This window comes from Fusarium phalaenopsidis (genome assembly GCF_050370095.1).
Source record: "Fusarium phalaenopsidis strain FUZ10S chromosome Unknown contig_32302, whole genome shotgun sequence".
Lineage (NCBI taxonomy): Eukaryota > Fungi > Ascomycota > Sordariomycetes > Hypocreales > Nectriaceae > Fusarium > Fusarium phalaenopsidis.
Window position 1 is genome coordinate 621,918 of NW_028145405.1, and position 15,088 is coordinate 637,005.

Here is a 15,088-nt window from a genome sequence, read left to right on the forward strand (position 1 = left end):
TGCAAAATGTCCGATGAAACGGTCCAGCCCAATCAATGGGTCGCCTTGAGGCTTCCTAATGAAACCTTTCGCATCTTGGAAGTTGTGCCCAACACGTAAGCAAACATTCACTCTTGCGCTCTGCGACTGACTGACCTCTTTTGCGACAGAACCATCTCGCTGGGCAAGTATGGCTCATTCCCCTCGAACCTCGTTATTGGTCGGCCGTTCCACCTCACATATGAGGTCCAGGACAAGAGAGAGGGCGAGAACTTTGCGCGCCTGCGCGTCGTCCCCGCTAAGGAGCTCAACGCCGACCACATGGCCGACACCAGCGCAGAAGCGACAGAGGGCGAGGACGTGATCGCCCCCGCCGACGGAGAGGAGCTGACGCTCGTCGACGAGAGCGGAAAGGTCTTGGTGCGATCGAATCGAGAGATCATTGACGACTCGGCGCGGCAGACGCTTACAGCCGAAGAGATTGAGGAGCTCAAGCGCAAGGGCGCTTCGGCGGGCAAGGAGCTGATCGCGAAGCTGCTCCTCTCGCACACTGCCATCGACCAGAAGACGGCGTACTCGCTCGCCAAGTACAAGCTCCTCAAGACGAAAAAGTACATCCGGCGATTCACTGTCCTCCCTCTGGACGTCCCAATGCTTGCACAGTGGCTGCTCGAGGACCGCGATCCGTCAAAGATTTTTGAGATGAGGCCGGAGATGATGGCGCTGGTAGGATGCTGGGCCGATGTTCATTTTGGCGGTGTATCTTCTGAAGATGCCACTGGGAATCAGGGTGGGAGGTGGTTGGTCGTGGATGATACTGGTGGTCTGCTGGTTGCTTCAATGGCTGAGAGGATGGGTATACTTCACCAAAAGCCCGAGGAGGAGAAGACGGAAGAGCTGCCAATACATACCAGCGATCCTTCAGCTTCGAATACCGCCGAGGCCAGCACTGATACGACAGAAGCGCAACCAGACCAGCCTCAAGCAACATCAGAAACTACAGAAGCTCCCTCGTCGCCCAAGGCGCATAAGAAGCGACACCCTCGACGAAGCGACTTCGACGTCCCCTACGTCAACACAAATACCCTCACCCTGATCCACGGCCAGACCCAGCCCAACCTCTCTCTCCTCCGGTACTTCAACTATGACGCCACCAACCCCAACCCGACCTACCCTTACCACCCCCTTGCTACCAACCTCATGCCCATCTCATGGTTACAGCTCCTAGCCCCTGAAGACGACGATGCCTACAACAACCGGCCGCCCGAGGCTACACCTGAGGAGATATCCTCATGGAAGACGAATCGCCGAGGTAACTACCACCGCAAGCGACGGAGGTGGGCGCGTATCCGGCACGTAGTGGACGCAACACGCGCCGGCGGCTTCTCCGGCCTCGCAGTCGCGAGCACCATGGATCCCATCTCGATCGTCCGTAACGCTGTGCCCCTACTGGCAGGCGGCGCTCCCATCGCCATTTACTCCCCCACAGTAGAGCCCCTAACGCAGCTTGCCGACTGCTTCAGCGTGGCCCGCCGTGCGGCATGGGTATCAACGCCGCCACCCGAGATCGAAGGCAAGACAGTCTCCGAGCTCGAGCGCTGGGAGGGCACACCCGAGTTCCCCCTGAACCCGACGCTGCTCCTGGGCGTGACGGTCCAGAGCAGCAGGGCGCGGAGGTGGCAGGTCCTCCCCGGACGCACGCATCCGTTCATGATGGGACGAGGCGGAGCGGACGGGTTCTTGCTTACGGCTTGGAGAGCGGTGCCGGTGGAGGGCAAGATCGAGGCTAGGGGCAAGTTTAAGCGGAGAAAGATGGAGGCGTCTTGATTGGGGAAAAGGAGTTTTGCACAAGCAGGATTGCGCGATAGCTTATTAGGAATAAAATCACCATGAGCCTGGCTTCAAACTCGTTGGACTTTGGAATCACTATTCGTAATTGGACATATTTGCCTCTCTATGAACAGCATTTGCTTGTGTTCGTGCTTGTCAGAAGTCAAGCTGGGCTGGACACAAACATATCTTGAACTACTATAAATATTCCCATCTCCTCCCATCTTTCCAGCAAGTCCTTGACATCCAAACACTCTTTCTCCGTTCTATATTCAAGGCATATATATAACGCGTCTCGATTGACCGAGTTCCGTATCGATGCAACGCTCCGCCCTTGTTCTGCCAGGTCAGCTCTTGCGGTACCATCGCCTTCTTGCAGGTTTGGGGGGGAGCGGCATCACAATTCACCGTCTTGGTGAGCGGGCGGTAGCCCCCATGAGGTAAGCATAACTTGTTCTGCTGATGATTGGCCTGGCTTTAAAAAAGGTAACTGACATCAACCAGGTTGGCTGCTGGTACATAGCACCAAGACGACGCACGTCTTCGGGAACGGCCCTCCATTCCCGCCAAGAGTGTGTTGGTGACACGCCCTCCAGAAAGAGCTGTCTGAGTCCGAACAGATGTTTGGACTAGACTGGCTGATGGATGGAGTGAAATATCATCTTCTTCTGAATGGATTCCCCCGTCCACCCTTCCAACCAGTCCGAAGAGTGTAGGACAAAACAGCAGACTGGCACAAATATCCTTCTGTTCCTTGGGGAGTAGATACATCGAACTTATATACACATGACGCCAAGCCAAAGACAACACGGGCATCGACAAAGAGGGGGTTTTTCCACAACATCTCAGGAGCCTTTGCATCGGTCTTCTGCGCCGAAGCACTACCGGCGGTGGCAAAGGAGGGTCCGGCCGTGGACTTTCGGCTTCTGGGCCAGGGGACAGATACAAATATATACGACGGCTTGAGGAGAGCACTGATAGTCCCGGTCCTGGAGGTATCGATGAGATATTCATGATATACTACCCTCACTGGATACCAGACTACAGCCCTGGCGGCAAGCTTTGCTCCCAGCCAAGGTGGCAACAGGGATTCATCTCAGTCCACTATACATGGATCATCCCTTGGGGAGTATATATCGGGATGATGTTTTCAAATGGCACAGAACACCGCAGAGTCAAGTCAATCCACCCAGAATTCAGCGCTCGACCAGGCTGATGCCTCCCACTCACGTCTTCTCCCTCACCAACCTCGGCCCGTATAGTCCTATGTGGTCTCGAAGACCAGCGCTCCCAATGACCAAGAGCACGGGACTTCATCCCTCTTGGATAGAAACATATATTTACGCAAGCGCTTAATCTTTCCCTTTGTGACTCGGTGGGTGCGCCTGGGAGTCGCTCGCGCGGGAGTACCTCAGACGGTCAAGTCGCTTTCACCGCTCCCAGCCACGAGCTGGCACCTCCAAAGAGCGACAGCTGTCATCTCGATACATTACACATGGATCATCCCTTGGTGCCTATTCACAAAGCACAGGGTACGACTGCGTCAAGTCGCTTCTCCTGGCGATACAACACTCAACGAGGCGACTGCTCTCACTTTTCGCCTTTTCCTATCGTGCGAGCTGGCACCTTCAGAGAGCAATATCTCTCATCTCATTCCACTATACTTGGATCATTGATATATACCAACAATGGGGTGGGACACCGTTATTCTTGCATGTACATGAGCAAGGCCCCGAGATTCACCCAGACAGGATCGTTCAAGCGAGTGTACACACGTCCCTTCCAACGCCTCGCCCGTGCTATTCGGCCCTTCAAGAGTTGAATAGCACAGCATTGTCAACTCACACATTGTTCTTCTTCAAACGAGGGGTATGTATATAAATCGGGCAGCATCGGCCCCCCACGGACGAGAGGCTAAGAGCCGATCAACATACAGAACATAAGGACCTCGGCGAGAAGGAAGGGCGGCACTCGAAGCCTTGCTTCCACTATCGTCGCCTATATATTGGTGCCAAGCGAGCAAAAGACGCTCAAGATGCCCGACTCGACGACTGCTGATTGTACGGGGCGTTTCCCAGGCCATAGGAGAAAGCAATGGAGAGCAATCTATCGCGCAAGGGGAGTTCGTTGACGAACCATTGGCAGAATATCCCGGCGGCGGATGGCGACACTAGAGCATAAACGACGACCTGGTCGTAGTTTTTTTCTTTTCCTCTTTCGTGTTTATGGAGGAAAAGTTCAAAACGGACCTAGACACTCAGGTGGACCAAAAGGACACAAAGAGCGGACGCACGTGGGTGGCTAGATTGCGAACAGGCAGAATGATACTTACACAGAGCACTCATGATTGAGTCCCTGGCTCAGCGGCGTCGGGTCATGTTCGACTAAAGACGTCTATTGTATCTAGAAACACTTGAGCAGGTTTACCAGACTGTATGTAAGCCAGCTAGCTATCTTTACAAGATACTCACCCCCTCTACACACTTATACATAGTAGGCAAGGGAAGATTGTTGAGGAACATTCCATAGCCATTCATAGACATTCAAGTTGTGACATTGTTAAGTTCAATCTCGTTTCACAGTGTAATTCAGAGATGCTAGAGAAGTCAGATGAAGAGTCCAAAAACTCCCAGTCTATGATTGAAGCGTAAAAAAAGGACTATTATACAACCCTTCGGCAGGGTACCACCCGTCTACCCACTCTATGCTCGAGGTATCATAAGCACACATGAGACGAAAAACGAGTAACCCCCCTTTTTCCAAAGGATTCACTTTTTGTTTCCCTTCCCCGTTCTTGTCCCTCCTTGGACGAGGAGCCTGCTGACCGCAAGCCTTGTGCAGCCCCCTTACTTCCATTGATAAGGTATCCATGTAAAAGAAACAGCAGCGAGCGTTTCAAAGCAGGCCCAGCTCTTGGGCACTGCTCAGGCCACGGTTCCCAGACAGCTCGTACACTTTCCCTCGCTTCCCCTTTTCATTTCGACATCGCGGATCGTTTAAGCAGCGATCTCGACACCACCGACGGCGCCGAGGGCCTAGTTGAGTTGTTAGTTGATATATCAGACTTCTGAGGACTGGGCTTTACATACCTTCTTCAGGTCACCGTAGATGGCGAACTGACCGGCGGTGAGAGTACCGACCATGAAGAGACGAGCACCGATACCGGTGTAAGAGCCACGGAGACCGAGCTCCTTGCCGATCTTGATGAGACGAGAGGTAGTGCCCTCACCGGGGAGACCCTTGGTCTTGTTGATCTTGGAGAGCATGGTGTCGGCGGGCTGAGAGACAATGGCGGCGGCGAAACCGGCGGTCAGACCAGAGCCCAGGTTGACAACGGTCTGCATGCCGTCGGACATGTCCTTCTTGGGGAACTGGCGGTAGACAGCCTCGGCAACCTTCTCGTAGACGACGAACTTGGCCATGGTGTAGGGGATCCTGGTGTTGTGAGTATATTGCCAAGAAAGGCCCATGATAACTGAGGTACTTACTGCTTGAAGAGGATGGGACCGAAACCAGCGTAGAAAGCACCGATACCCTCGTTCTTGAGCATCTTGCCGAAACCAGAGATGAGACCGCTGGCGTAGGTAGGCTCAGAGACGAGACGGATACGGGTGGCCTCAAGGGGGCAGAGAGCAATATCGGCGAAGAACTCGGCGGTGGCAGAAGAGGCGAGGTAGACGGCAGTGCGGTTCCTGGAGGCAGTCTCGTAGCCGAGCTGGTCAATCCACTGCTGCTTGAAGAACTCGTAACCTCCGAACTTGAGGGCGCCCTGGAGGAAGTAACCGGCAAAGGTGGGGCCGGCACCGGTGAGGAGAGCGCCAGCACCCTCGTTCTGGACGACCTGGCGGAAGCCACCGACCAGACCGCGGTTGTAGGTGACGGGGTCGAGCTGGATACGGGTCTTGACGCTGTGAGGGAGTGTTAGCTTTAGAGATTCAGGAGAGTATCGCTGCCATTGAGGCTCGGAATTGCGACACGGCGGAGCGGCAGCCTCGGGCCAATTGAGGACCCCGGGATAACCGCTCGCAGCAGAGCAGCAAAAGGCGCAATTGACAGCGAGAGGCTTGCGGTAGAAACGTACACGTCGACGGGAGTAAGACCACCGTGGGTGATGGAGCAGCAGGCAGCACCGGCGAGGGCGAATCGCGAGTAGAGGGCGAAGCCGGTGAGCTTCTTGGGCTCCTCAGCCTTGATGGTCTGGACGACGGCGTCGACCTTGGTCGAGCCGGTGGAAGCAGCGCCGGAAGCCATTGCGGAAGATGTTGTATGGGGATTCAGACAAACAAAGGACTGAGAGGAGATGGAAGAGCCCGAGCTGTTAGGACGGGGTCTGGTGAGGGAAGTAGGAAGCTTGAGGTGAGAAGGAGGAGGAGGGAAAAAAACTTGAGCCTTGAGATCTTTTTTTTGTTTTGGCTGGTCCCCCCCCGGGGAAAAATAATGCCTCCTGCCCGCCGCCCACTGCTTGGTCGGAAAGACTCGGATAATCGGCGCCGACCGCCGCACGGACCGGGCCAAGGGGAGAGAAGCCGGGGGACAGTACGTAAAAGCCGGGCTTAAAACAGGTCTGTTACAGGCTTGACCTCACAGATTACAGGGTGTCTACTGTACGGATTACAGTGGCGGATATCCACTGACTACGGGTGCTCCTCCGACGTCTGGGAAGCCCGGGGTAGCGATGGATGGACCTTGTTAGCCGCCAAAGAAGCAAGCAGAGTGACGTACGTATCTCGGGGAGATATCTTTGCGATAGATAGAGGTTCACTCTTTGAACGAGAGTCTCTATAGCTACAGGTCATGTCGAGAATTGTTAATCTATAACCTGACATTATCCTGATACAGTAGAAACAGCCTGTCCCACTATCAGCAACTTTCCATTCCTTGCAACTGGTCAAATCTCGCATCTCACTCACCAACAAATGCCAGATCTTGCATTTCACTCATGGTTCACACTGTCCGGGATTTCCTCGGCATGCCCCACCACTCACCAACCGTCGCTCGTCAACGTGGCGGTATTGGCTGGAAGAGAATCTTTCTCTTTTTAACGGTGGCGACGGCCAAGCCCGTCTTTTCTTCTCTTCTTTGCGTGCTTGTTTTTGTCTCTCTTGTTTCTTATTGCCGGCTCGGCCAATGGTTGGTGCCTGATAAGCAAACCCCCTTCCCACCGGCCTCTCGGGCTCTACGACCGAGCTAGCGAGCCTTGATGTTTTATCACGCACCTAACTTCAAGACAGCGGTCAATTGGCTCAATGCTTGAACAGAAGAAGCTGATACTGATGATCTACCCTCAGCTTAACCCGATTACCGCATACAACTGCCTTGCTTACTCTCAACCCATATCTACGCTGTCGGCCTCGTTTCTTTTGCCGACAGCCAAGCTCGGGACGCCTCGTGGCCCTGACAAATGCAACCCACACTTTGGACCCTGGCTCATCTCAGATCATATCGGCCAACAGCTGCTAGATCTGGGCTGTGAGCCATTGGCCAAACAGAGGCCGTTGCTCAGTTGTCGTCATTATCATGCACTCGACTTCATAGCCGCGATATCCCATGTCAAACCTCAACTCCGGAGCCACCACCTCTGTCTATACCCATCATTTACTCCTCTCAACCTCCCAAGACGTGGAAATAGCCAAGCCATCGTCAAAAACATGTCCATCACCGCTCTTCCCTCTTGATCCCTCACTCTCCGGCATCACATACCCCCTCTGGTTCGCCAACAATCTTATCCCGCTCTCAAGCACAACCTCGGTCGAGTAATGTGTATGCCCAAAAACCCAGATCATTACACCGTCCCACGTTTGATCCATCAAGTCGGTCGCAAACGCGCACGTCCACGGGTTCCCAACGTGCTGCGGCCTTGACGTGCCCTCGACCCGCGGCGCATGGTGTGTTGCCACTAGTATCTGTCTTGTGCTTGCCTGTGCGACTTGCTCACGAAACCAGAGGTGCTCTTCTGCGTGGAGCGTGTTGTGCTTCTCGACGCTCCACTGCTTGATGTTTTTGAAGTCCTTGACCTTAGATTGCACGACATCATACGCCTGTTTTGGAATCGCAGACCACAGCGTGCAACCAAGTATCGTAAACTCAGACTTGGGATCATCCCATCTGGTTCTATGTAGCAGAACAACCCTGCCAGCCAGAGAAGCCTCAGACACGAGACGTCCAGCCATGTCAACCCCAGCTTCATAGTCCAGGCCGTAAAATTCATGGTTGCCCAGCACCAAAAACACCCTCTCAAACCGGGAAGCCTGCTTCTCCATAAAACATAAGTATCCATCGTAGTCGATCAACCGCCCTACGTCTCCCCCTAGGAGCAGATAAGGCGCTGTCGCGGGGAAGCTGTAAGAGGAATACTGCTGCCCGAACTCGAGATGCAGGTCAGACAGGACCTGTATCCGGGGCTGTGTCTGCCCTATCGAGATGTCTCCTGACATGGAGACGAGTTGATGAGGTGGTAATAGTTGTTGATTGAGAGAAAGATCTTGACAATGGGGACTCATTGCGGGTCCTTTCGCGCCTTGACGTCGTGTGCATGCAATTATCAGAATAATAGTGCAAGACATGACCTGCTCTCCAAATGCCATCAAACCCCTGAGAGCTTGTACGTGAGTTGCAGTGTACATTCATCTCCAAAACCTGCCAGGACTCGTATACCCATCGCCAGAGCTACATCCGTCAAACAAGCAAGAGATCAACCCCCATCTTCCACAACTACATTTCAATCCCCTTCATTCTTCTTGTCAAACAGGCGCATCACTCCAACGTTGCCGTACGCCGCTGCCAGATCCAGACTGGTCCGCCCATCAGCATCCTCCAGTAGCGGATCAACACCCCTATCCATAATGCCCTTGAAGACGCCATCACATTCTACCGCTACCCCGTGCAGCACTGTTCTCCCCTTGTCATCCCTCACCAGCCAGTCAACTCCCATCTCGTCCAGCATCTCCAACACCTCATTCTCTTGCCCGAAGACAAAGCCTGTAGAATGGAGGGAAAACACCGGTGTTTCTCCTGCCTTGTTGCGAGCATTCACATCCAGCCCAAACTCCACAAATCTTTTGAAGAGACGCCGACCAGCGTCCAGATGGCTTGAAGAAGACAATAAACCAGAAGCGAGAAAATGAAGAGGGCCGTTCCCATCACCATCTGTAGCTGTTACGTCCATCCCCTGCGCGATGAGGTAGTCCAGCCATTCGTCAGTTTGCGGTCCGAAGACTCCCTGCGCGAGCGCCGCCAAGCGATAATGTATTGGGTGGTAACCGTAAGTGTCGGGTTGGTTGACGAGCGCCGGGACAGCGTCGCCGAGCTCTTGCAGCTGCTTCATCACCACTATGGTTGAGTGGCGGTTAAGACAATGATGCAGGCAGTTCCGGCCGTAGTCATCTAGGACAGTTGGGTCCGCTCCTCTATCCAGCAGATCCTTCAGAACTGGCTTGTAATAGAGGGGCGACGCAGCTGCCCCTCCCCGACAAGCCGCCAACAAGGGGGTTTGGCCAGATGCGTTTCGACGCTCCAGGTCAAGTCCTGGCAGCTTGAGGATAGGCTCGTAGACGCCATGATCTGCCAGTAGCTGGTGGAAAACCAGTCTATCGGCCAGGAGAGCCGGCACAAGCCCATCTTCGCTGTCCTCGAGGAATGGTATCTTCTCAGACTCTTTATCCTCCGTTCTCCATCTCCTATTCGCCACAGTCATCGGTAACGAGGGCCTTCTGGACCTGTCTCTGAAATCACTCTGGATCAGGAGTGTGTCGTAAGGGCTCACGCCTGCCTCCAGGAGCGCTTCCATCATCTTCTTAGCACGCATTTCGCCGACGTCGGTGTCTTCAGAAGTCCTTCTCAATGGTAGTATCGTACCCGCGACATACAAGGGATGTCCCTGGCGAGCTATCCGGGCCTCGGGCGAGCTAGGATCCAATCCTCTTACATCGTTCAAGCCCAAGTTCCAGCACTTGACGAGGGCAGGCGTCTTTTCGGAAGATAGAAGTGCCTTCAAAACACCCAGGTCCTTGTTCCTAGCTGCAGATGAGATGGCGGCCGGGCTGACTTCCACACCATGGTTGACCAAGAGACGAACAAGGTCTTGGCTATGGGCTGCTTTCTCAAGACACCCTTCGCCCGCCGAATCGACCGCGTTGACATCGGCGCCGAGTTCAATCAGAGTCTTTGCTGCAGCTACATGGAATGGATTGTGCTTTGCAAGGGCACAGTGGAGCGGTGTGTTGCCTTTGTAGTCGCGGGCTTCCAGGTCGGCCCCCTTGGACACCAGGTATGGCATTGCCTGGGCAACTTGCCACCAGGAACCACCCTCAGCAACAGCATGAAGGGCACACATTCCGGTGCGGTGAATGGTGCTGGGCGCATTGATGTCGACGCCCTTCTTCTCAACCAAGACCTGCAGCACATCCATGTTGGGAGCAACACGCAGACACGCCGTGATAGCCAAGGGTTCGAATGGGTCAGCCGAAGGACGGCCCTCTTGTTCTTGACGCCACTCGGGATCGTCGAACCGCAATGCCTCCTCTGATGAGCAGCAGCCGTCGACCAGCTGGGCAAATCCAAGCTTGACAAATTCCTGCAGAATGGATTGTCCAGAGGGGCTAGCCGACATGAAATCAGCACCAGCCTTGTGGAGTTCGAGAATCAGCGAGTATTCGCGGTCACTAAGCAGTTCCTCGATCGTCTCCCACGTCACCTCCTTGGAGCATGGCAAGATTGCCTCGCCGAGTAGTTTCGTGTCCATCTGACGCCGAGCCCTACTCATGGTGACGGCGACTTTGATGGCCTCCGGCAGTTCTGGGCCTTCAATTTCTTCATGGAAAGTCCAGAGGAGGTTTACGACGTAGTCATCCCATTCGCGTGCCGCAAATCGCATGGCACTGTACAACGCCGAGTGATCCCAGTGGCTATTGTCGTACATTTTTGCGCCCGCCGCCAGCAAGGTCTTGACGATTTCATCATACCGTATAGTACCAAGGACTGAATCAAAGACCTTCGAAGGAGGCGAGGAGGGATATCTCGGTCGTGGGCGGTTGGTGTCTTCAATCGTAAAAGCCACAGCAGCTGGCCTGCCACGGTCGTCATTATCGAATCGACTCCTTATGGACAACGGATTTGAATATCCTCCAGAAACTCTCGGTGGATCGTCTTGTCTCCAAAGGGCATTCTCTTGCTTGAAGAAGACACACTGAAGCACTGGAGGGTACCAAGGCTCCGCATCCTCTGACAGGAATGACGCATCGAACGTTGGGTTAACATCGGCCCCTGCCTCGAGCAGCAGCGAGACCGATTCAATTCGTCCAGAGCGACTGGCGTAGTGAAGAGGCGTGAGTTGGCTTATGTCCTTTGCGTTTGCCGCCTTCAGCATGGCTTGAGGATCCAAATCCTTCATGCGCTCAAGCACCAAACCGAGCGTATTACTCAACCTACAGCGTGAGGCGATTGACAGAGCATTGAGACCTTGGTTAGTCGAGGCAAAGGGGTCCGCCCCAGCCCTTATCAACTGATCAACAGCATAGTCTGACGTAGAGGCAGCGAGGTGGATGGGCCGCACCCCTTGCTTGTCTTCGGCGTTGGGGTTGGATGAGTGGTCCAGGAACCATTCAACGCACCGGGCCGCATGTTCGCCCCGGTCTCTAGGCTCATCAGGGAAGTTTAGCAAGCACGCAAGATGCAGGGGAGTTCTCCCCTCAAAGTCGGGCTGGTCAGTGTCCAGCCCAAGCTTTTCAAAAAGTGGCCAGAATGCAGCGAGAAGATCCGAGGTGAAGCTGGGGTTCGGGCCCTTGACCAGTTCATGGCACAACGTGTTGCCTTGGAAATCCACTATAAAAGGCGATACTCCCGCATCAATAAGTTCTTGAAACGCCGAGGTGATGCTGCATTGCTCACGGTTGAACTTGTCAACGCGTCGAATAACCTCATGGAGGAGGGTACGGCCCCTGTTATCGCGGGCGTGGAGGCGCGCAGAGGCTTTCCTGAAGACCTTGATGAGTCGGTGTTGTTCCAGGAGGTCCTGTGCTCTGCCTATCTGGCGAAACAGCGGAGTGTAGCCCATGAAGTCTCGATCCTCGGTGCTCGCGCCAGACTTGACCAGGAGTTCAATCAACTCTGGATATTGTAACAGGGACCTCACGTCAAACAGATGCAAGGGTGTCTGTCCTTCTTCGTTGGCCAAGCTTGGGTCGGCGCCAGCCTCCAGCAGCGCCGACAACAAGATATGTAGCCTACTGCTCTTTTTTGACTCCTCATTTTCAACAAAGGGCTCATCAAATAACGGTTTGCCATACTGGGATACGGCATAGTGAAGAGGCCCGTTTCCTGCATTATCGACGGCATCGAGGTCTGGGCTGTAATCGAGAATGCGGAGAGCAATATCCAAGTCTCGTACAATAGCAGACATCAGGGGTGTCTGCCCCCTTCGAAATTCTCTCTTGTTGATGTCAGCGCCTCCATCCTCGACCAGAAGTTGTAGATACTTCTCGTCGGCTCCTCTCGGTAAAGAATGAAGGACGGTTTCACCCAATAGAGTTTCCGCATTTGGATCGGCACCAGCGTCAAGTAGGATCCTGACTACCTCAGGATCCCCGGTAACGTGAATGCCAGCACGTCCAAGTGAGTCTCTCTCGTTCACGTCGGCTCCAGCTCTGACCAAGAGTGACAGACCTCGCCGAAAGTCATCCGTTCTGTTGGTTTTGGGGGCATTTTTTCCAGGCCGATAGTGGCCATGGCGTTGATAAAACCGCAGAGCTGGGGTATGATCTTGTCTGCGGCAAAAGCTGGCAAGCGGCGTCCGCCACAACTCCACGTGACCGATCATAGGCTCATCCCAAGCGCGAGCCTTGGATGTGATCGAAGCATCAGCACCAGCATCGATAAGAACCTCCATCGCATCTACATTTCCCATTGCGGCTGCAGCTGACAGGGGCGTTTCGTCCAAATGCCTGGCATTGGGGTCAATACCAGGCTCCTGGAGAAGTCGCTTGAGGATATGAGATTGAGCACCTCCTGCTGCCCAGGACAGAGCAAGTTGCTTTGTGTCTGCATCGATGAAAGGGAGAAATGCTTCCACGCTCCGCAGATGGCCGTGAGAACAGGCAATTTCCACGGGTGTCAGAAGGCGAGGATGTGACCCCGTTCCAGAATATGTGTCGTCCCGGCCCTTTTGTGTCAATGGATCAACTCCTTCCTCGAGAAGCAATTGGACTACCTCAAAACGGTCGAACATGGCAGCTTTGTGAAGTGGCTTCTGACCCCCTAGGTCAGGTTGGTTAGGTGCTGCCCCAGCTTGTAACAATACTCGAACGGCTCCGGCATGTCCTCGGTCAGCAGCCCACCACAATGGTGTTCGCTCCTCCAGGTCTCCCTGGTCGATCTTTGCCTGATTGTTCTGGTCGATCAGAGTCGTGATATAGGAGTCAAGGCCACATATCGCAGCCACATGGAGATCTAAGAATGAGCCAAGGTACTCGTCATCGATTATCCCCTGAGATTCTTCCAGACACATCCTCAACCACGTGTTCTTTGTAGAGTCATCAGATAAGAAAGACTCCAGCTGCTGGGATATCGGGTTCCCGGGAAGACCATTCCATTCGGATCTGGCAACATGAACGTGCCAATTGTCGATGGCATATTCTGCGAAGGGGAAGTTCAAGTTCATGAGGTTTTGATTGAAGCGTTTCGAATCTGGACTTGTGCATTGCAAGCATCCAGATTGGAGATACTTGAGGCAGACCTCGGCAAGTTGGCTGTGGGATGAGATCTGGTCCAAAACAGGATAAACAGAGTGCACTGGTCTCTTGGTCCCCGTGAGAAACTCGGTCAGGGAGTGATGAATAACGCTGACGGTTTCATCGGGGAGAATCTCCAACAAGGGCCCACAGGCAGCCCGAACAAGATTCTTGTTATCTTTGAGGCCGGTCGATTGTCCGCCCAGCACATATTTGAGCATGTCGGCAAGCTCCAGGAGTCTAAGAGGGCGGGTTGCGTGCGTCACCCATCGCAGGATGAGCACCTGGGTTGTTTCGGAGATGCCAGACCGCGTGGCGTGCTCTTGGAGAAGATTAACATACATGGCCTCCATGTCGAGTGGTAGCATCTCCAGAGCGGTGGAGACGTTGACGTTTGGTTCCAGGAACGCCTTCATGGCCAGCTTTGCGTAGAGAAACAGTCCATTTGCTCGGCCTGGAACAGCCTGCTTGATTCGTTGTCGGTCATCCTCCGAGATGGAAGTGCCATCCAGGCAATGCCTGACATAGGTTGCGATGTCAATATCAATGAGATCCTCTTCCATCCGAATATCAATGTAGCCGATGCCCCTCATGGGGGTCTCAATACTCACAACCGGTCGGCTCGTCATGAGTACCTTGACACTGGATGGGCGCCAATGGCCAAGGTCAGCTAGAGAACGGACAAAGCCGTCATTGTATTGGTCCATCTCGTCCAGTGCGTCGACAACACAATAGGTCAGTGGTATCGAAGCCAGGGCCATACGGAGATGGCGCCATAGCTCATCCATAGAAACACTGTCCAGAGATCGATCGGTGTCGATGTATTCCTTGAGGGTTGCTTGCAAGGGAGGGCTGTAGAGGAGAATTTGGTCGAGCCAGTCTCTGAGCAGATTGATAGGCCGGTGATTGGCATCAATGATCTGACGAAAGAAGAAGTAGAGCACTGGAACATCTTCCTGAGAAAGCCTGTGTGCCAATGTGGCAGCAATCACAGACTTGCCAGAACCCGGAACACCCCTGATCCACAAGAGGCCATTATCTGGACTGTTGTGCCAGGTTTTATATCTGTCTAGGCGCGTCAACCACTCTCCAGTGTTTGCAAGGTGCGAGGCGAGATGCTTGCGATACTCGCTGCCATCGAGATTATACTCGGTAGGCCGCAGCCACTGTCTGATCTTGGCAATGGTGTCTTCAGATTCAGGAAGGATATTGTCGGGATTGTAGTTACTGACATCATCACGGCCAACAACCACGACGTTGTTGTCGTCGCTCGACGATGGAGCGTCGTGACCAGGCATGCCGGATGTGTAGGAAGTTCGTTGATGCGATGAAAGCTGGCGAACAAGACAAGTCTAGTCTGCCAGACACTGTCGGTCAAAGTAAAGACAGCACAACGAATGCTTCCTTCTAAAAGATGATGAAGAAATCTAGAAGTGAACGGCCGGAAATGAATACCGGATGTTCTGTTCAGCTCCAGCTGCCAAGAAGTTTGGCAGGCAACAGCCAGGGTCCGTGCGGCGCAGTCCAAGGGTTGATGATAGATTCTCTTGAAAAAG

The 15,088-nt window shown here is 53.9% G+C and overlaps 3 protein-coding genes across 3 annotated transcripts; 1 reads left to right on the plus strand and 2 right to left on the minus strand.

Annotated features, from left to right (window-relative positions):
* Window positions 1–6: 6 nt before the first annotated feature.
* Window positions 7–1,806, plus strand: LRP88_07585 (tRNA (adenine(58)-N(1))-methyltransferase non-catalytic subunit TRM6; the record flags this gene model as incomplete). The annotated part of the gene is made up of 2 exons (XM_083244108.1): window positions 7–95; window positions 150–1,806. 2 exons carry the CDS (start codon window positions 7–9, stop codon window positions 1,804–1,806), a joined length of 1,746 nt encoding a protein of 581 aa, XP_083098602.1.
* Window positions 1,807–4,805: 2,999 nt separating this feature from the next.
* On the minus strand, window positions 4,806–6,060 carry LRP88_07586 (mitochondrial carrier domain-containing protein; the record flags this gene model as incomplete). Its single annotated transcript, XM_083244109.1, has 4 exons — window positions 4,806–4,844; window positions 4,899–5,244; window positions 5,298–5,717; window positions 5,891–6,060. The coding sequence occupies 4 exons, from the start codon at window positions 6,058–6,060 to the stop codon at window positions 4,806–4,808; spliced, it is 975 nt and encodes a 324-aa protein (XP_083098603.1).
* Window positions 6,061–8,527: 2,467 nt separating this feature from the next.
* LRP88_07587 (ankyrin repeat-containing domain protein) lies at window positions 8,528–14,830 on the minus strand (the record flags this gene model as incomplete). The annotated part of the gene is made up of 1 exon (XM_083244110.1): window positions 8,528–14,830. The coding sequence occupies one exon, from the start codon at window positions 14,828–14,830 to the stop codon at window positions 8,528–8,530; it is 6,303 nt and encodes a 2,100-aa protein (XP_083098604.1).
* Window positions 14,831–15,088: the final 258 nt, after the last annotated feature.